Source organism: Lagenorhynchus albirostris, chromosome 14 (assembly GCF_949774975.1).
Source record: "Lagenorhynchus albirostris chromosome 14, mLagAlb1.1, whole genome shotgun sequence".
Lineage (NCBI taxonomy): Eukaryota > Metazoa > Chordata > Mammalia > Artiodactyla > Delphinidae > Lagenorhynchus > Lagenorhynchus albirostris.
In genome coordinates this window covers 3694757-3715007 of record NC_083108.1, presented here as the reverse complement: position 1 = coordinate 3715007, position 20251 = coordinate 3694757, and the positions used below count along the sequence as shown (strand labels likewise).

At 49.2% G+C, this 20251-nt stretch overlaps 1 protein-coding gene across 1 annotated transcript in view; it reads left to right on the top strand.

Annotated features, from left to right (window-relative positions):
- TSHZ1 (teashirt zinc finger homeobox 1) overlaps positions 1–13930 on the top strand; it is a 74727-nt gene extending 60797 nt beyond the window's left edge. The window contains exon 2 of the mRNA XM_060120883.1: positions 9400–13930. Coding sequence (XP_059976866.1) covers positions 9400–12593 — 3194 coding nt within the window. The 3' untranslated portion in view covers positions 12594–13930. The remainder of the gene's footprint in view (positions 1–9399) is intronic.
- Positions 13931–20251: the final 6321 nt, after the last annotated feature.

Here is a 20251-nt window from a genome sequence, read left to right as displayed (position 1 = left end):
TTGACTATCAGAGCAAATCTTCTTTTCTTTAAAGAAGCAAAGATATTTTAAAAAAATTTGGGCTGGTAGTTGAGAAAAAGAATCGATCTAATTCTCTGAAGATGCACGTGCCTCGTTGTTTAATGACAATTTGAGAGGACCATGTTTTTCCGGACAATATGTGTGTATTTACATTGTAAACCACCGGGGCACACGTTGTTGGTGTCAGATGCACCTCTAGCAGGGACCGTATACTTTACCCTCTGGCCACGTGCATCAGAACGCACGGGATTTTATGTGACTCAGGATGACAGCACGTCTTTAGGGACACGTTGGCATCTAGAAGGCGCATTTTATGGCAAAACAATATTAACAAGATTTAATCTGTTTAAAAAAAGTGACGTCTAACTGTAAGATCCAGTTGTCTTGTTCTCATCTCGGGGCTGATGGGGTCTATGTGTTTTGTGGTTTTTATGTGCTCACACCTGCACACACTCACACACCCACACCCACACCCACGTGGAGGCTGGTGGCTTCTCGCCTGGCCTGTGCTCGTCCTGACGCCGAGGCCGGCACAGCTGCTCTGCGCGTTGTCCCGCTGACGGCAGGACACGCCGCGTGTGCTCACCGTGTCACGCTCCACGCCGCGTGCTTGGCTCAGGCGGGGCGGGGGGAGTGACGGCAAAGCTGTTTTGACACAAAAAGAAATCGCAGGAATGATGATTTGGAGTCTTTGTTTTATTTGATGGGGAGGAATGTCATTTCTTTCTGGAAGTAATCGTAAAAGGAGACTGTCATACCGCAGTTACCATTTCCAGGCTTACTCATTCATCAGAGTTCCGCAGGGTGCGGGTAGGTGAGGGCAGGGGGAGCTGAGGGTTTTAGCAGAGAAGGTGCAACGATGTTGAGTTGCCTCTGTCTTCTGTGCTTCAGTAGCTGCTTTCATCCAGATCTTTTAGGCTAAACAGTTGTATTCGTTCACTTCGTGACGTATGTTGTTCTCAATTTCATCACTAACAATAAAAATTTCTACAAATATTTTAATGTATTTTGGTATATTTGTACCCATGTGAATTTTTAGAACACTGTAGCTTATATTGAAAATGAAAGAGCGTGACAAGTAATCACTCTGTCCGAGCTTGGAAGTTTTGACAAGTCTCTCTGTCTCTCTAGCTCTCTGCCTCTGCCTCGGCAAAATTTCCAAAAAAGCGTCTAGGAGAGCAATTAGGAGAATTCACTGGTAATAGTAAGAATAAACCCAATTATTATGATAAGAGAACGATACTTTCTGATAGGATGGTGTGGATGTAACTGATTCAGACGCCATTATTGTTATTAAGGGGATTTCAAGGAAGTCAGGTACGTGTGACCTTGTATTAAGCTTCCAGCCAAGTACAGCAGTAATTACGAAGGGGATGCTGGCTCTCGGTGGATCACATTGGTACATAATTTATATAGACTGTAATATATTTAAAGACAAAAGTTCTCCTGACTTTGTGTTAATAGTTGCTGTGTTGTTGACAACTGCAGGGGTGTGCCCTGCCCTGTTCCCATCCACACCCCAGTCCCCAAAGACTTGATGTTTCCTCTCTTCTTTTACCCTGTGCGTTTACGAGAATGGGCTGCTGGATTTGAACTTGGAGACACGTGTCTGAGACGTAAGCCCTGCGTGGGGTTCGATGTGTGCTGAGTTACATTTCTTTATTCTTGTTTCAGCCATTTGAAGAGATATTTCAAGCCCAAATCTCCCCTCCAGATTTCTAAATGTCATCCGTCACTCTATCTGACAAAAGTCTTTTCTCGTTTCAGGTGGTAGAAAATACCAGGTCGGAACCTGGTTTGGGACCTAATTGGCTAATATTGGGTCTGTAGACCCAGACTCATCAGACTGTCCTAGCGTGGTGTATATCCCTCCCCAAACCAAGAGGCAATAACCGAAAACGTGGATTTCCCCATGCTTGGCATTGGCCATGCATGTCTTGGGGATGGCTGGCTTTTTAATTTGTGCATCGTATATTAACACGCAGTTCATTGGTAGTGAAATAGCTGCGTGTTTTCTTAGGTTCATACAAGAGTTATTTACCTTTTGCTCTTCATTTCATTTTAACTTCTCTTTTAATTTTTCAAGATTCTCATATATTTTCTCTCTCCTTTTTCCTCCTGACATTGCTGAAAATCACAGAAAGTTTTCAGTCTTTTTAATTGAGGTTTAAGCCCTTAATTTGTGCTTTCCCACCTAATGTTAAATTACATTGTTGTAACTGCAACAAACTACAGGCCTAAGATTAATACCTGAGGCGCTCACTGGGAGGAATGGGAGGGGACACCCCCCCCATAACTTGAAATTGAATTCGGGGGCAGGGAGAAAGGGAAGACGTTATATTTATTTTAAAGAAGTTACCTGTGAATTTCTAGTGAAACTTAGAATTCGGTAAAAACCATAGGCCATTTTATTTACAGACTCTACAATTCTAAAAAATGGCCTCTGTTGGGTTTTAGGTAAAGAAATAATCGTTACCAATCAGATGGTTTAGCAAACTGGTACGTGAGCGACTGGTACCAGACAACTGAAATTTGCCAGAGGGATAGAAATATTTTTGCTCCTCCTTCATCACAGCAGAAGGGGCCTTTCAGATTTGCGTGGCAGGTTGTCAACCTTTCTGCAAAAAATTTAGAACTTAGTTCCATAAATTAACGTACATCCCACTTGTATGTTGCTGTCCTTTCAGAGTAGCGCGGAATGGGCTCTGACCTGGGTGCTTTCTCTGCATTTTTTATTTCCTAATATCCTCTTCCACCAAACCCACCTGCTCTCTTTGTAACAGAGGTGAAGTTACTTTACAAGTGATCGATGATAAATTTGGAAGAAAGTGTGTTTTGCAAGATTTTACAATGAATTGAAGCTGTTCATTTATCACCGAGGTGTGTGTAAGCCCCTTTTGTGAATTGTAGATATATTTTGATGTAATGGCCATCTGTTCGTGGGTATCACGTTTGCCAGTCGAAAACCTAGTTTGATATAGCTAAACATGTAATTTGGTATGATCGTATAGTTTCACCAGGTGGCAATACAATAGCCAAGTTTGGTATTTACTGTAAGCCAGTGCCCAAGCAGGGACCAACGACCTGTGTTTTATAGTTGTCACTTTTGAATCTCCCTTTTCCTCATTCACAGCCAGCTCTCAATTGCGTGTGCTAATGAGGAAAAGAGAGCTTGGATAAACAAATTTCTCCAACCTGATTCTTGTCATTTATTTCCAGGGCCCGCCCCCTGGGGCCTGGGGAAGAGCCTAACCAGGAAGTGCTCTGTATGAGTTCCCACCTCCCGCTCCTTCCTCTGTGTGGCTGTGATCAGGGAAACTGTAGGAAGGCGGAGGGGCCTGGGTGATGCAGAGGTTCAAGGGCTCACATCCCGAATAATCCATCGGCCCAAGTCTCACGTCTGGTTGCTACACAGCGACAAGGGCCAGTGAGGGGACCACTTCCCCTGGGACGAGAGCTCATTGTTTTGTTCCTCTTGTCCCCATTTATGCGATGTGAGCAACGGTTTGTGAGGCCCGAGGCTGTGCGGGGCGCCCGCTGACAGCCGTGGGAGGACTGCCCATCGTGGGCATTTCCGAGTTCATCTTGACGGTCTGTCTGCAGGGCGAGATGGGGAGGAGGGGCCGGCAAGCACAGAGCGGGGCTTGGCGGTGAGGATGGTGGTCTGCCATTTCCATGAGTACTTCCTATAGCCCCACTGTTGGGGAAACTGAGGCCCGGAGGATGGGGTGAGTGAGTGTATGGGGCTCACCGTGTCTTCATCGGTCTGTCCCTTCTGTAAGTCTGTCCTCAGGTCCCGCTAACGATGGGGGTCTGTCCTTCAGCAGGGAGCCACAGCAATGGCCCCATAGCGTGGACCCAACGGGGACGAGCCGGTGAACGCCATCCCTACCCCCTGCACGCCTGGGGTCGCTCCTGCCCTCGCTGTGTGGGACAGATGTGGCTGAGGGGGACGTGTCTCGGGTGTGTCCCCGCCTGGGGCTGAAGCCAGGCGCCCAGTGGTCTTGCTTCCAGGCACGGGGGGCCCGGTCTGGGAGCCTCCACCTGCACAGCCCTTGCCCGCCTGCCCCAGGCCCAGGCTCTTCAAGTGAAGCCCGGCAGATTCTGGATCCCTCTGAGGGCTCTGGTTCCAGGACGTGAGCCCAGTTTTGGAAGGTGGGAGAGGTTGGGGGTAGGGAGAGGGGGCTCAGGCACGGCTGTAAAGGAGTCCCTCGTACCCGTTAGCATCTGTTATCAGCTGCGTCCTCGCGCGGCCACGCACGCTGCCGAGTGGGGTGATGGGAAGGGTGGCGTGAGAAGCGGGAGGGAAGTGCTCGTGGGCGGGCTGCTGGGGAGGCGGGGGCACTTCCTTCCGGCGCTGATTCTACCAGGCCCGGTGCCCCCGCGGTGGGGCAGGAAAACTACTCCGGGGTCAGATGGGCGTCCAGTGGTGGGGACACGAGACAGATGGCCCCCAGCTGCCCCCTAGGTCTGTGTTTCCTCGTGCCCCTTGTAAATAGAATTGAAAAGTTCACTCATTAAAAAAATAGACACACTGAGCTAAAAGTACATGGTAGAATAGTAAAGCAGCCAAAGAACTTCAGCGCATCAGGATGAACAAAGTGGAGGAGTGTGTGGTGAAAGCAGGACTCCTGGGAGTCTAGAAACGGACAGCGACCGTGCTGGTGGAAGGCTAAAGGGATGCAGCACAGTGACCACTGAGCTGGTGGACTGTGGGTCTCAGGAGAGGCCTCGCCTCCTGCCCCCCTGTCCGTGGGACCTGGCAGCCCCCTCCCTAGGGAAGGCTGAAGGAGGTGAGGATGCAGGAGCAGGGCCGGGAGGAAGACGGAGGCGGCCTTTGTGCGGGCAGACTCTCGGCGCCCCCGAAATTCTGCTACAGGAACCCTAATGCCATCTGCACCCCTTCATTGTTCTTCCCACCTCTTACTTTTTAACATTAAAAAATATAAAAGTAACAACGAACAAAGCCCTTCCCACGTTCCCTCCCCCAGGCTGGGCCCTGCCCTTCCAGGCTCTTTAATTCTCAGCGTCGGGCTAGTGGCTGTTTCCAGCTATTTCATTCCAGAAATGGTGTGAAATGGCTAATCCGTGCTTGTTGAATTGAAAACACTGAAGAAGATTTTGAAAACAGAGATACTGATCAAGAGCCACTTCAGTCAACAAGCCCATATATTCATTATCTAGAAAAAAACCACTAGTAACATTTTCGAAAAGGATTTTTCCGTTGTACTGTGAATAGGTTTGTCTTCTGCTTTTTCCATTGAATGCCTCTCCCCTTGTCATTAAAACGTAGTTTTTTAAACGTTTGAATAATATTGCATCTTAGGAATAAACGATAAGTCACCTAACTACCAATTATTGTTGAAGATTCAGGTAGTGGCGAATTTTATATGGAATAATACCATAAGGGACATCTTTGTGCATGAAGCTTATTCTGTATTTCATGTCACCTTCTGAGGCTATCCTTCCAAAAGTAAAATTATTGGGCCAAAGGGTGTCAAAAAATTTCTCTCCTTTTACTCTTTTTTCATTGAGATTCTCTCAATTATAACAGTATGATGGGCACATAAGAGGTGTCCTAAACACTGATACAGAATTACTTTGGGCCAGGGACTTCCCTGGTGGTCCAGTGGTTAAGACTCTGCACTTCCACTGCAGGGGGTATGGGTTCAATCCCTGGTCAGGGAACTAAGATCCCTGCATGCTGTGCAGCACAGCCAAAAAAAAAAAAAAAAAAAAAGAATTACCTTGGGGTCATTAATTCATTCACAAGCATTTACTCAAAGTGTTTGTTGGCATTGAGATGCTAATGAGACAAAGGAAAGTAACTCGGTCCTGATGCTGGCAGAGTGGCTTGACCTCCGGCTGGGAGTCAGGTGACCCGCCTTTGAATCCTCGTTTGTCTCCTCTGGGACCTTGGGGAAGTCGGTCAACTTCTCCAAGACCAGTTTTCTCATCTTCAAAATGGGCATTTTCAGGGATGCTAACTTGAAGGGTTGTGAGGGTTAAAATAGGGTGAGGAAAGAAAATGCCCAGCTGGGGGAGGTAGGCAGGGGTGGCACTCAGCAATTTTAGTTGAATGAGCAAGTTCACGGTTTGATTATGAGGACAGACAGGTAGATATCTCTTAATGCTTCCGGGAATGAACTCTGGGAGGGGATTAAAAGGCATCATGAAGGAGATGACATCTGAGCCTCCCCTTGAGGACGAGCATCGTCACCAGGTGGAGATGTGGGTGGGGTGCCCCCTGGGACCAGGATGCACGGGGACTGGACATGTGGCGGAGGGAGGGGTGCACGTGAGGATTTGCGCCCCCTGTGCAGCTCGTGGCCTCTAACAGCGATTTTAGCTCAGGGGTTGTGGAGGAAGAAAGAGCGTGGCAGGACAGGAGGGCAAGAGGCCCAGCTGGGCGGCTGTCGCACATCTGATGAGAGGCTGGAGGGTCCGAATTAGGGCAGGGGCCCTGCTGGCTATGGAGCTGGACCACGGGAGGCACTGAGGACAGCCGTCGCTCTTCTGGCGTGGACACTTGTTCGGGGTGATTCAGTACAGCTGAGTCAGGAGACTCCCAGCTCAGGAGGAGGAAGTGGGCTGTCACTGGGGCGGGGGCTGGAGGGGGCAGGGGCAGTTGAGTGCACCAAGTTGGCTGGGGGTGCCTGTGGAACGCCCACGTCGCGACGGACTCCGGTCATAGCAGCTGGGGCCCCTTCTGTGTGCCAGCCATGAGGCGGACTCAGACTACAGGCATCGCAAAGGCCAGCTTCCCCCGACGGGGCGGGAGAGCCGAGGGCCTGCACCCAGTGGCCTCGCAGGTGGACGTCACGGAAGAAGTCAAGGTTGGCTGGAAAGAGGCTGCGGAGGGACCGGCCAAGAGGGACAGGCAGGGCGGGTGGAGGAAGCCGGCGGCGCCCTGGCCCCGGAGAGCACGGTGTCACACCCGGAGTGCTCTGGGCAGGGGGCTGGGGGCCGCGTCCCCGCGGGGATGCTCGGCCCGGGGCAGGGGATGCCGGCGGGTCCCAGGATGCCCCCGGGGCCGCCTTGGGGCTCCCCTGGCTGCCTGCTCACCCAGCTTCGTGTCTCCCCTGGGAGACGAGCTCCAGGAAGGCAGGCATGTTAGGGGTCCCCCTCCACCTCCTGGATAATGGGGAACGGGTGTCCAAGGGAGGGAACGGCAGAAACCAGTGACCCTTAGGAGGCCGGGGTTTGCTCTGTGTGGTTCCAGGAGTAACTGTCGCCCTGGGGCTGGGGGTGGCCTACAGGAGGCGTTTGAGCTCAGCCTGGGGGCCCCCAGGTGCAGGCTGCTCTGTCGGGAGCAGGGCAGGCCCGGGATACAGCAGGGCCTGATGACATTCCACTCTGCTGGGACATGGACATGCAGGTGGGCAGATGCCAAGCAAGTCATGTGCGTGCGGTTCCAGGCCCTGAGATGCCACCCGCAGAGTGAGGACCGGTGGGTGACAAACACACCCCGGAGGTATGGCAGCGAGTCCCCCGCGACGGCGCGGGACTCACGGGCTGTAATTCCCCGACGCGTTAGTGGACTCTGATGCAGTTCTGCCTTCCGCTGGGAAACACCGTGGACATGCGTGCCTGGGTCGCTCAATGCTGCCACCCAGGCGTGGGGACGGCCGCGACGGGAAGCGGGGGTGGGCAGGGATGCTGAAGGGCCCCGTGGAGCGGCTGTCACTCGCCACGTGTTCACTTGTGCTCACGAGCGATCGTGCCTGGAGCTCTCGGCGTGTGGGCGCAGACCCTCCCGTGTGTCTCCCTCCTGCCCGCGTCCGCCCTCTGGGCAGCCACCTCCTTCTCTGTCTCTCCATCACTGTCCCTGAAAACGCGGTGCTCTCTGCACGTTCCCTTGGGGTCTGGTGCTGATAACGTGATAATGAGTGATTCTACTTAATGAGACACCCTCTCAGGTCGTACCAGTGCATTTTAACAGGGCCTTTCTGGAAATATCTTAACCCCAAATTTCCCAGGTAGTTGATGGAACACTAATTGTTCCCTCAAAAAAAAAAGGAAAAAGAAGTAAAAGTGTGCTTTGGTCAAATCAGTTAAGAGGTGCAGGCAATGATGTCCCCTTGGGGATTGACAACATCTGTCACATAGTAAAGGATCTAAAATGTGTTGCAGTAGAAGGTCAGATTCCATCTAGCGATTTATATGCCGTCCATCCCTCCCATGCTTGGGACAGCTGTCCGTATCCTGAGTTTTTCTGGGAGATGCCGCCTTCACCCTGAGAAGTCACCCTCTGTGCAGCTGTGGCCTGTAGCGGGCCACCGTAGCGTATACTATAGGCCTTGTTGAGAATAAAATTTGCTTTATTGTGCCAAAAATATTCGTAACACAAAAGTTACCATTTTAATCATCTTGAAGTGCACGGTTCAGTGGTATTAAGTACATTCACCCTGTTATGCAACAATACCCACCATACACCTCCAGAACTTTGCGTCTTCCCAGATTGAAACTCTGAAGCCATTAAACACCAACTTTCCATTCCTCCCTCTCCCCCAGGCCCTGGAAACCACGGTTCCACTTCTTGTCTCTGTAAGCCTCACTGCTCTAGGTGTCTCATCTAAGGGGATCCTACAGTATTTGTCTTTTTGCGTCTGGCTTATTTCCCTGAGCATAGCGTCCTCAGGGTTCATCCATGCCATGGCATATGTCAGAATTTCCCTCCTTTTAAAGGCTGGATAATATTCCATGGTCTGTATAAACCACATTTTGTTCACCCATCCATCCGTCAACAGACATTTAGGTTGTTTCCACCTTCTGGCTCTTGTGAATAATGCCGCTTTGTACAGACGTGGCTCTTTGACCCCTGTCGGGTGTCGCCTGTGGGAGACTTCTGCTCCATCCAGGCGGGGGGCGCTGGTGGGGCTACGTCGCTTTCTCCTTTTTAGCGGAGACCAGAGTATTTTTATCGCTTGCCATTGAGGAACGTTTTTATCTATGGAAGCCATAGAATACTGTCTGTGTATTATCTTGCCCTAGAAGTTGACAACCAGGTCCCCCTGGCCCCTGCCACGGGGAGGCACAAGGGACCCCCGCTGCTTACAAAAAGAGGAGCCTGCATGAGGAGGGGCAGGGGTCCCTTCCCTTCCCACCCAGCTGTGATGGCCACACTGACATCTTTAAGAAGAGGACAGACGCCGCCCTTCCGTGGAAATGTATCCACTTAGGAGGGGGGATTGTCTTGGTGGAAACCTGTTTCCTGCCGTCGAGCTGCAGAAGGGGTAGATATATAAAGTGGAGGTAGCCTTGTAGCCTGGGAGCTCGGCTGAGAAACATCTTTTTAAAGATCATCTAACTGCTGGGGAGGCCGCGTCCTTGGAGATGATTTACGTCTCCTCACGGTGTTCCATTTTTCTCTCCTAGCTTACGTTCCTGAGGAAGAACTGAAGGCAGCAGAAATAGATGAAGAGAACGTGGAGGAGGATGGGCTGCCTTTGGACGTTCAGGAAAGCGACTTCGTGTGCAATGAGGAGGCGGAGCTCAAGGAGGCCCCGAGCTACCAGAACTCCCCCATCAGCACCGCGACTAATCAGGACGCCGGCTACGGGTCGCCGTTCAGCGAAAGCAGCGACCAGCCAGCCCCTTTCAAGAGCTCTTCCTGCAAGGAAGAGAAAGAGGAGGCCCAGGGCCGGGAGGGCGTCTCCTACCCCCAGGACAGCTTGGCCCAGATCAAGGCCGTGTATGCAAACCTGTTCTCGGGGTCCTGCTGGTCCAGCTTGGCTCTGGATTTGAAGAAGTCTGGCTCGACCACCGGCAACAGCGATGCCGGCCAGAAGGAGGGCTCCACCCCCGCCGCCACGCCCCCCACCAGTACCGCGGGGGCCACCGGGACCACGGCGAGCACCCCCAGCTCGGGCTCCGGCTCCGGCACCGGCACCAGCGCCAGCGGCGGCTCCGGGTACGACTGGCACCAGGCCGCCCTGGCCAAGACGCTGCAGCAGACGTCCTCGTACGGGCTGCTGCCCGAGCCCAGCCTCTTCAGCACCGTGCAGCTCTACCGGCAGAACAACAAGCTGTACGGCTCCGTGTTCACGGGCGCCAGCAAGTTCCGCTGCAAAGACTGCAGCGCCGCGTACGACACGCTGGTGGAGCTGACGGTGCACATGAACGAGACGGGGCACTACCGCGACAACAACAGGGACAAGGACTCCGAGAAGACCAAGCGGTGGTCCAAGCCCAGGAAGCGCTCCCTGATGGAGATGGAGGGCAAGGAGGACGCGCAGAAGGTACTCAAGTGCATGTACTGTGGCCACTCCTTCGAGTCCCTGCAGGACCTGAGCGTGCACATGATCAAGACGAAGCATTACCAGAAAGTGCCTCTCAAGGAGCCGGTGCCGGCCATCACCAAGCTGGTCCCTTCCACCAAAAAGCGGGCGCTGCAGGACTTGGCGGCCCCCTGCTCCCCCGAGCCGGCGGGCGTCACGGCCGAAGTGGCGCCGAGCGAGTCAGCCAAGGACCAGAAGTCGGCCAACCCGTACGTGACGCCCAACAACCGCTACGGCTACCAGAACGGGGCCAGCTACACCTGGCAGTTCGAGGCCCGCAAGGCCCAGATCCTCAAGTGCATGGAGTGCGGCAGCTCCCACGACACCCTGCAGCAGCTCACCGCCCACATGATGGTCACCGGCCACTTCCTGAAAGTGACCACCTCCGCCTCCAAGAAAGGGAAGCAGCTGGTGCTGGACCCCATGGTGGAGGAGAAGATCCAGTCCATTCCCCTGCCCCCCACCACGCACACGCGGCTGCCCGCCGCCCACGTCAAAAAGCAGCCCGACTCTCCCTCGGGGTCCGCGACCTCGGAGGAGAAGAAGGAGCCCGAGAAGGAGAAGGCGCTGCCGGCGGTGTCCGGGGACGCAGACAAGCAGATCAAGGAGGAGGGTGAGGACGCCGCCGACAAGTTCGAGCCCACCACCCTCTACCAGTACCTCCGCGAGGAGGACCTGGACGACAGCCCCAGGGGCGGGGTGGACATCCTGAAGTCCCTGGAGAACACGGTCTCCACGGCCATCAGCAAAGCCCAGAACGGCGCCCCCTCGTGGGGCGGCTACCCCAGCATCCACGCCGCCTACCAGCTGCCGGGCACCGTGAAGCCGCTGCCGACCGTGCAGAGCGTGCAGATGCAGGCGTCCTACGCCAGCAGCGTGAAGCCTCTGTCCTTGGAGCACGGCGCGCTCCTGCACTCCCCGGGGAGCCTCACGCCGCCGCCCCACAAGAGCAACGTGTCGGCCATGGAGGAGCTGGTGGAGAAGGTCACGGGCAAGGTCAGCGTGAAGAAGGAGGAGAGGCCGGCGGAGAAGGAGAAGGGGTCGCCGGCCAAGGCCGCGTCCCCCACGGCCAAGGAGAATAAAGACTTCCCCAGGGCCGAGGACCTGGGCGGCGGCGGCAGGCCCCAGCAGAAGAAGGGCCCCGAAGCCGATGCGGGGAAGACCAAGAAGGAGGGTGCGGTGGACGCCCACACCCCGAACGGCACGGAGCCCCTCAAGGCCAAAGTCACCAATGGCTGTAACAACCTGGGCATCATCACGGACCACTCGCCCGAGCCCTCCTTCATCAACCCGCTGAGCGCCCTGCAGTCCATCATGAACACCCACCTGGGCAAAGTGTCCAGGCCCGTGAGCCCCTCGCTGGACCCGCTGGCCATGCTCTACAAGATCAGCACCAGCATGCTGGACAAGCCGGCCTTCCCCGCCCCGCCCGCCAAGCCGCCCGGCACCCTGGACCGCTACTGCTACGAGAACAGCGACCAGCCCATCGACCTGACCAAGTCCAAGAGCAAGGCCCTGGCCCCGGGCGCCGCCGACGGCGTGTCCTCGCCGCTCCGGGAGAGCGCGCTCATGGACATCTCGGACATGGTGAAGAACCTCACGGGCCGGCTGACCCCCAAGTCCTCCACGCCTTCCACCGTGTCGGAGAAGTCGGACGCCGACGGCAGCAGCTTCGAGGAGGCAGTGGACGAGCTGTCGCCCGTGCACAAGAGGAAGGGGCGGCAGTCCAACTGGAATCCGCAGCACCTGCTCATCCTGCAGGCCCAGTTCGCCTCGAGCCTGCGGGAGACCCCGGAGGGTAAGTACATCATGTCGGACCTGGGCCCTCAGGAGCGGGTGCACATCTCCAAGTTCACCGGGCTCTCCATGACCACCATCAGCCACTGGCTGGCCAACGTCAAGTACCAGTTGCGGAGGACAGGGGGGACCAAGTTCCTGAAGAACCTGGACACAGGGCATCCTGTTTTCTTTTGCAACGATTGTGCCTCTCAGTTCAGAACTGCTTCCACGTACATCAGTCATCTAGAGACACACTTAGGCTTCAGCTTGAAGGATCTCTCCAAGCTGCCACTGAATCAGATTCAAGAACAGCAGAATGTTTCCAAAGTCCTGGCGAACAAAGCATTGGGCCCGGTGGGAGCCGCCGAGGACGATCTGGGCTCCACATTCCAGTGCAAGCTCTGCAACCGGACTTTCGCGAGCAAGCACGCAGTCAAACTGCACCTTAGTAAGACCCACGGCAAGTCCCCCGAGGACCACCTGATCTACGTGACGGAGCTGGAGAAACAGTAGCCCTGGGTCCGCGCGCGGGCCCGTGGCACATTGCACTAAACGTCGTCATACTGCACTAGGCCTGGCCTGAGCCTCCGAAATCAGCCTGCCCTTTGTTGCTGACTGCCTGTCTGGACCTTGGTTTTTCTTACACATATTTTGTAGTTATATTTATATGCTCTTCGTCCGATTGTGCATGTTCCGTTTCTTTTTCCGTGAGTCAAAGTCTGACCTTTATTTTCAACATCTGTTCTCGATGTTCAGCTCTCTTTTGTAGGAAATAGTGGGGCACACTACTCAGAGACATTTACTTAGCAGGAAAGAAAGACACAAATAACAATGAGAAAAGACGTCCTAAAATTACAAAGTTGCCATGACAATAAAGGTCATAGAACCTCCTAGTGTCAAATTTAACCCTTTGAGGACTGTAATCGCATTTCTGTGCCTTTCACTCAAAAAAAAAAAAAAAAGAAAAAAGAAAAAAAAAGGCTTAAAGGCATTTCATTCAGATCAAAAGCTGTGTCAGACACAAAACTTATTTAATAATTAAAAAACGAGCTTTTATATGCAGAACTGGTTTGTGAAGGAAGCATGCATGCAGCTGTTGGAAAACAGAAAGTTGTCTAGGACTCGGGGTTAGGAAGCCACAACTTCACATGTTTAAAACAAACAAAACAAAACAAAAACTAACAGCAGCGACAACAAACACCCCAGTTGCCACTATGCCCAAACCCTCCGGATGCTGAAAAAATGCCACTTTTGGCAGAAAAAAAAAAAAAAAAAAGTATGCAAGCTATTATTTAAAAATGTGTAAAAATGCTATTTCTTTTTTCTGTAAAATACTGCAGTTTATAGTTATTTACAGATGTAAGCTTTGGTACAAGCTGACCTTTCTATAAGCGTGCTGCATTGGTAAATGAAAAAAAAAATGGGGCAAATGTTGGAGTCCTTTCCTTGTAAATTGCCGGCATCAGCTTAAAAACTCCTGTATGTTACATATCGTCCCATTTTAATCTATTCAACTTTCTTTGTACCTTCTGGCTGTATGCTTTCTCTTTTAACTTTTTATATTGTCATTTTATATTAAATTTCTGTGTATATAGTGTACAACCACAATTTTTGAATAAAATTTAGTTCCTGCAGCTTGATTTAAATAGAGAAATTTTACTGCAACCTGCATCTTTCCAGATGCATGTATATCAGACAAAAATAAATAAATGAAAACAGAGCGAGCGATGCACTATTAATTATACATTTTGATGTTCTATCATTAATATTGTACAGTACATTTTGGTTCACACAATTAAATCCACTGTTTTCTCAAATGTAAAATAAACCCACATGCAGTTCTTGATTTACATAGATTGTCATGTCGTCATTATTTTGCCTTTGAGATGTTGTTTCAGCGACGAGAGGTATGGCTTATGCAATCAACCAACAGAAATCCTGGTCGGAATCATCATTTCATGATTTGTGTGCTGACACGCTTCGTTCAAATGAGCAGTATTGCATTTCTTAAAATGATAATTAAAAAGTTTAACCCCGCTGGGTGCCACCGGATTCCTGAGGATAGCCGTTGAGCGATGGCTGGCTTGTACAGCGAGGGGCTGAGGTGCTTCCTTCGGACAATGCTCCCGCACTATTTGGAAATGTTTACAGTTATCCTCTGTGTGCGTCCGGAGCCTTAACGGTGGGGGGCGGTCGAAGGGCAGGTCTTGCTCTATAGCAGCAGACCCTGGGGGGCTTGGAATTGGTTCTGCGTTGCTCCAAAGAGGAAAGCCTGATCTCTGCACTTTTAAAAATGTACAGTTTTTATAAAATGAGCTGCCCTGGAGCACGGCGGAGGGGTGTTGCTCTGCGCGGAAGACCACCGGCACTCCAGGCCTGTAAGCGCTGTGACCCCGGCCCTGAAGTCCGGGTCTTCCTGCTGAGTCTGGCCTCTCTGTCGCGGAAGTACATAACGACATGAGCAGGACAATTTCTTTTTCCACCTTTTGCTTAAGTTTTCATAAAATAGTATCCTGAGAAAGCTTAGAACGTACAGCGCTCAGCTGTGCCGTTTCCATGATTCCCCTCCATGCCAAGCCCTTGACCCCTGTGGGAGGAGAATCAGGGCGGCCACCTCTGCACCATCTGTGCTGAGGCCGCAGAGTGCCAGGGAGGTTTGCTGCCTTCTCCTGACCTTCATGGGTAAACAGCTCTGTCCTTTAGGAGCTAAAGCCATTTAGACATTTTGGTTCAGTTTCTGGGGGATTACGTACTTTGGGCTCAAGGGGTGACGGGGAGGAGTGACAGGCCTGTGGTGGAGTGTAGTGGGGTCTTTGCACGATGATCCTTCGAAGTTCTGTTGATTTTATCACAGGCCTGCAGATGTATGTTCTGTGATTCTGAGCGGATGCAGCGGGTAAGGTGGTGTGACCGGCGTGAGAGGCCGGGACGGGGTGGGTTCGGTCCCCACGTGGAGCCGCTGGGCCGTTTGAAAGCTTGCAGCTGAGTGTTGACCACTGGGGTGAGGACATGGGACTCGATGGGGGGGGGGTCCCTTCCTTCATTTTTCCTTTTTCTAATTCATCAGCCACCTTGTTATCTTGTCATCCTTCTGAGTTCCCCAGCCGATGGCCAGAAGGCTTGCTCATCTTGCTACCGATGAGATGGTGATCCAAGTTACTGTCTGACGAGGGTCCTAGTTATCCTAGTAAATCCCTGGCGCGGAGCCCTCGCTCCTCGCCAGGGACTGTTCTGAGTGTTTCACACGGAGTAACTCCCTCAGGGCCCCAGGGGGTCTGTTACTTCCACCTCCTCTGCAGGTGGGGAGCCCCTGCTGGGCTCAGTGGACGCTTGCCCAAGCTCACAAGGCGCATGATTGACAGAACTTGGGCCTGAGCCCACGAGGCTTTGCCCCGGGGTGCGTGCCCTGTGATCTGCCCTCAGGTGTGACCGGCCCCAGGGGAGGGTCTGTGGTTTCTACGCGGCCACCCCGGAGCGGATAAGCGTTCTTCCAATCACCTCCCGCGGCGGCTCCCATCGGCCGCAGAACAGGCCAGCTCTATCTTCTGTTCAATCTGAACAATAAGTTGAAATGATGTTAGTTACGAGTTTGTAGAATCCTCGACTGAATACAGGTCTACCTAGTAATACAGAAACTCGGTTTGTATAAATACAGATGGAAACATCCAGGGGACAAATTGGCTGCCTCTAATTTGAGGATTTACTTACACAAGTTTCTGCTTCCTTCATCAGTATTTGAAGAAACGCATCCCTCCTTTATCTGGTCTTGTGTGTCCCCCAGTGGACTCCACAGGTGGCATTGTGTGCTCTCCAGTTCCTCAGGGGAGCCCTCCCTCCCTTCCCCCAGGGGAATAGGCTGCATCTTCTGGAGCCTGAGGGCAAATGGCCCTGAGGGTCTGCCGCCACCCCCCCACCCCCCGCACCTGCGCCTGGTAGGAGGCTGGAGGGCCTAGCGAGCAGGCATCCTCGTAACCTTGTGTACACGCAGACATCACCCTATTTTGCATTTGTATTTGCTGCTTGAATATCGGGTTTAATAACTAAATATTTTTTCCTTTCAATGTGGATTTTTCAAAGGTTTGGGATATTCCTCTGAATGTGGGTTGGGTTTGGAGGTTCATTGTTATTTAGTTGAGGCTTAAAAGATATAAAGCCTATAAAATAATCGTAGACTCTAGTTGATATAAGAGAAACAAACTCTGAGGCATTGTATGCAAAAGGAAGAGATTAAAAACTTTTCAGATTTATGTTCCTACATTTCTATATTTGATAATCTTTGAAAAGCTTTGAAACATTAGTTGAAAGCATGTCTAAACTGCTTCCGAATTTTCAGAAACCTGTACCTACAAATAAAGGTTTCTGCTTTTTTCTAAGGTAAAATTTCTTGTTACTTACTTCATTGTTTTTCTGAAGATGGTAGAGACAGTTAAAAGCCAATTATCAAATTATAAAGTGAAAAGATACCAAAGAGTAAGATTTGGAGAGCGCTTGTAATTTTCCCATACCGTTTATAATAAAAGTAATACATAGTCACTGCAGAAAACTTGTAACACACACACACACACACACACACACACACACACACACAAATAAATAAAGGAGGAAATAATTGTTTTCATCTAGAGAAAAATCACTTCATATGTTAGTGCTAGCATCTTTTTTTTCCATGTTTCTACAAAATAGATGCTCAACATACTTTTGTACTTGCTTTTTTTACTTGTTAGTAGATAATGTGTATTTTCCCATTTCATTAAAGATCAAAAATTTCTAATCTTATTGAGATGTACTATAACATTAATTAATTCTGTATTAGAATTTGGAAAAGCAACATTTAGATTCTTTTCAAGTTTTCAGTGTTACAGATGAGTACCCAAGAATATTCCACTCAGTATTTCCATGAATATCTTTGGTTATTTCCTTAGAATAAATACCCAGAATTAAAATTTCTGCCTCACAGTGTGATTTGATGCCTGTGCTCCAATCACCCACGAGAGAGCTGGTACCAGCTTCCTCACCCTTCGCGGGAGAACGACCATTTCTGTCCACCTTTGCTTTGTGAACACAAGGATTTTTTTTTGTTTTTTAAATTTCTGGCTATTTTCACTAATTGGCCAGTGTAATATTGACGTTTTAATAATATTTTTAATGCTTATAGCCCATTGATACTATTTAAAGAAGAGATGGCTTAAGAACCTGGATGATTTTTTTGAGGACTTTCATGTGAATTATGAGTTCATTTAAATTTGGTGGCCAATCTACATATTTTACAGAAAACACACAACAGAGAAAGAAGTTGACAAAGGTCTGCAGCTCCCCTGCGGCTACAGCACGAGAACATGACAGCGTGTCTTCCTGTCCTGTCCTCCCAGGGCAGACGGCTCATGAAAACGTGCCCAAAGACGTCAAGTATATTATATACCAGCACTGTCTTTAAATTGCCTAACTTGGAATAGGGAGAAAAATTGCATATTCTGGGATTTCTATGACTAATTTGCAATTAGTATTTCTTAGGCAAACAAAGATAACCTCAGAATAAAGTGGACTGTCCTAGGAAGATGCGATTTGGTCACCTAGAGGGAATAGAAGGGAGGAGAGAAGGACAAATTCAAACGTCTAGCACAGGGAACGATACTCAGTATTTTGTAATAACCTATAAGGGAAAAGAATATGAAAAAGAATATATATAACTGAATTACTGTGCTGCACACCTGAAGCTAACCCAACATTGTATTGTAAATCAACTGTACTTCAATTAAAAAAAAAAAAAAAAGACAATGTCGGAAGTATCTTCCACAGGGTAGTTTCTTCCAGAGCTCAAGTTCAAAGCCATTGCTAACTGAGAACTGATGTCTCTGACCCAGGTTTCTGATAGGAATATGAAGGGGCTTATGCCATAGTTGTAAAGATTAGGAGGAAGGCATGTCACCTTCAGACCAGTTAGGATCAGGAGGTCCTGAAGGGTACATAGAGCAATAAGGGCTTTCACCAACTACTATTGAGAAGTTGACCCATAACTAGTTAGCCATTTTTTTTCTTCAATCACACAAAAATATTTGCAACTTGATCTGACTGGTATAAAGATTGGTGATGTGTTCCAGGGTGATTGACGTCTACCAGTTGAATAGATAGTAGAAGCTATGGGCTCACATAGGTCATCACATTTTGTTAAGATATTTGAGATATGGTACAAAGCATACTTTTAATTGAGGTATAATTGACATATAACATCATATTAGTTTCAGTTATACAGCATAATGATTTGATATGTGTATATGTTATTAAATTAATATGTTATTAAATGATCACCACCATAAGTCTAGTTAACATCCATCACCACACAGAGTTACTGAACTTGTTTTTCCTGTGATGAGAATTTTTAAGATCTCCTCTTCTAGCAAGTTTCAAATATACAATACAGTATTATTAACTATAGTCACCAGGCCGTACATTACATCTCTGGTATACGTATAAAGTATACTCACATATTTTATAGCTGGAAGTGTGTACCTTTTGACTCCCTCCACCCATCTTGCTACATAATAATAAAACTAAGAAAGGTGAGAATTTTTTAATCCTTTATGACCTGTGTAATTTAAATATTGAATCATATTTCTAAGCCATAACTTTCTGATACATAGCTCATGCCATTATGCCCAGTTTATACTGAGGAATGATTGACCAATTAATCATTTTTCTTACCAATTTCAACCTTTAAAGTCATTACAGTTATGGAAGGCAAATATTTAGTTATGTTTTGATTTGTTAACTTTAAGAGACAGTAGTGCCCTAGATACCTTCCTTTTGTTTGTAATACATTGATTTACAAATTAGTAAAATGTAATGTCCACTTTCAAAGCTATTTGTTCTCCTTTTGAAGATTCCTGTCCTCACTCAGTTTTTGAGTCATGAATAACTTGGATATGCAGAATTCTAGCATGGTGGGCTCAGATACTGGTATGTGGAATGACATGACAATGACTGTCTCTCGAGACTGGACTCTGAACATTGATTGGGACACCTTCTGTTTCCATCATTCCTTCCAACAGTTAGTAGAAACCAAGGGCATTAAAATCTGAAATGATCTGCAAACACAAATCTGATGGAAAGGACTCTGTTCAAACTTCAGATTACTATGACAAGTATATTTCAAATAGGGGGTCATTTAAAGTGTCAGCCCTTTTCACGGTGATAGTTATCTTAAATATAATGTGAGTATTCATCTCTAAGTTCTGGTCAGATAGTTGGAAACTTACAGTGACAATGTGTAACATCTTGTTTGTTGTCACGGAAGCCCTGTAATGTCAGGAAACCCTCCTGACAAAACTGGAAGATGCAGAGAGGTGCCCAAGTTGCCCTCACTCTAGCTTCTCAGAAAAAAAGATTTCAAAAAAAGGAGTCACAAAGTTACAGGTGACCTCTTACTTTTCTTAAAATTTCTGTTTTGATAAAAGCATGCCCCCCTTTTTTCTGAGACACTTGGATTTAAAAATTTTTTTTATTTTATATTGGACTATAGTGGATTAACCATGTTGTTAGTTTCAGGTGTACAGCAAAGTGATTCAGTTATACACATAGGTGTATCTATTCTTTTTCAAATTATTTTCCCATTTAGTTTATCACAGAATACTGAGCAGAGTTCCCTGTGCTATACAGTAGGTCTTTGTTGGCTATCTATTTTAAATATAGCAGTGTGTACATGTCAATCCCAAACTCCCGATCTAAGACACTTCGATTTCTAAGTTTCTTGTTATTTTCTTCCAGAGGCTTTCCTTTTCCAGAGTGGAATCCCGTATCAGGACTAGAAGGTCTGATATTTCAGACGCTGGTTTAAAAGTCATCCATTTTGCCAATGGTTTCCATGCCAGGAGAATAGTCTAATGGCATTGCTTTGACGTGAATCGATGCAGTTGGCTTTTTTGGCGACATTGGCAATGCAGTTGCCCAGCGCACTCCTGGCAGGAGGCACAGTGATCCTGCCTGACCTCATTTTCCCCTCTGCTAGGTATCATCGGGACATTTCCCAAGAACAACTTTGGCCTTTCTTAAGCCACAATTCCTCAAAGACAATAAATGTTTTTCTCCTGTAGGGATAATGTTTGGTCTTCTTACTCTCTCTCTTTCCAAGTGTTTCCTTCTTGAAAATCCCCACTTCCTAGAGTCCTTCAAGGCCA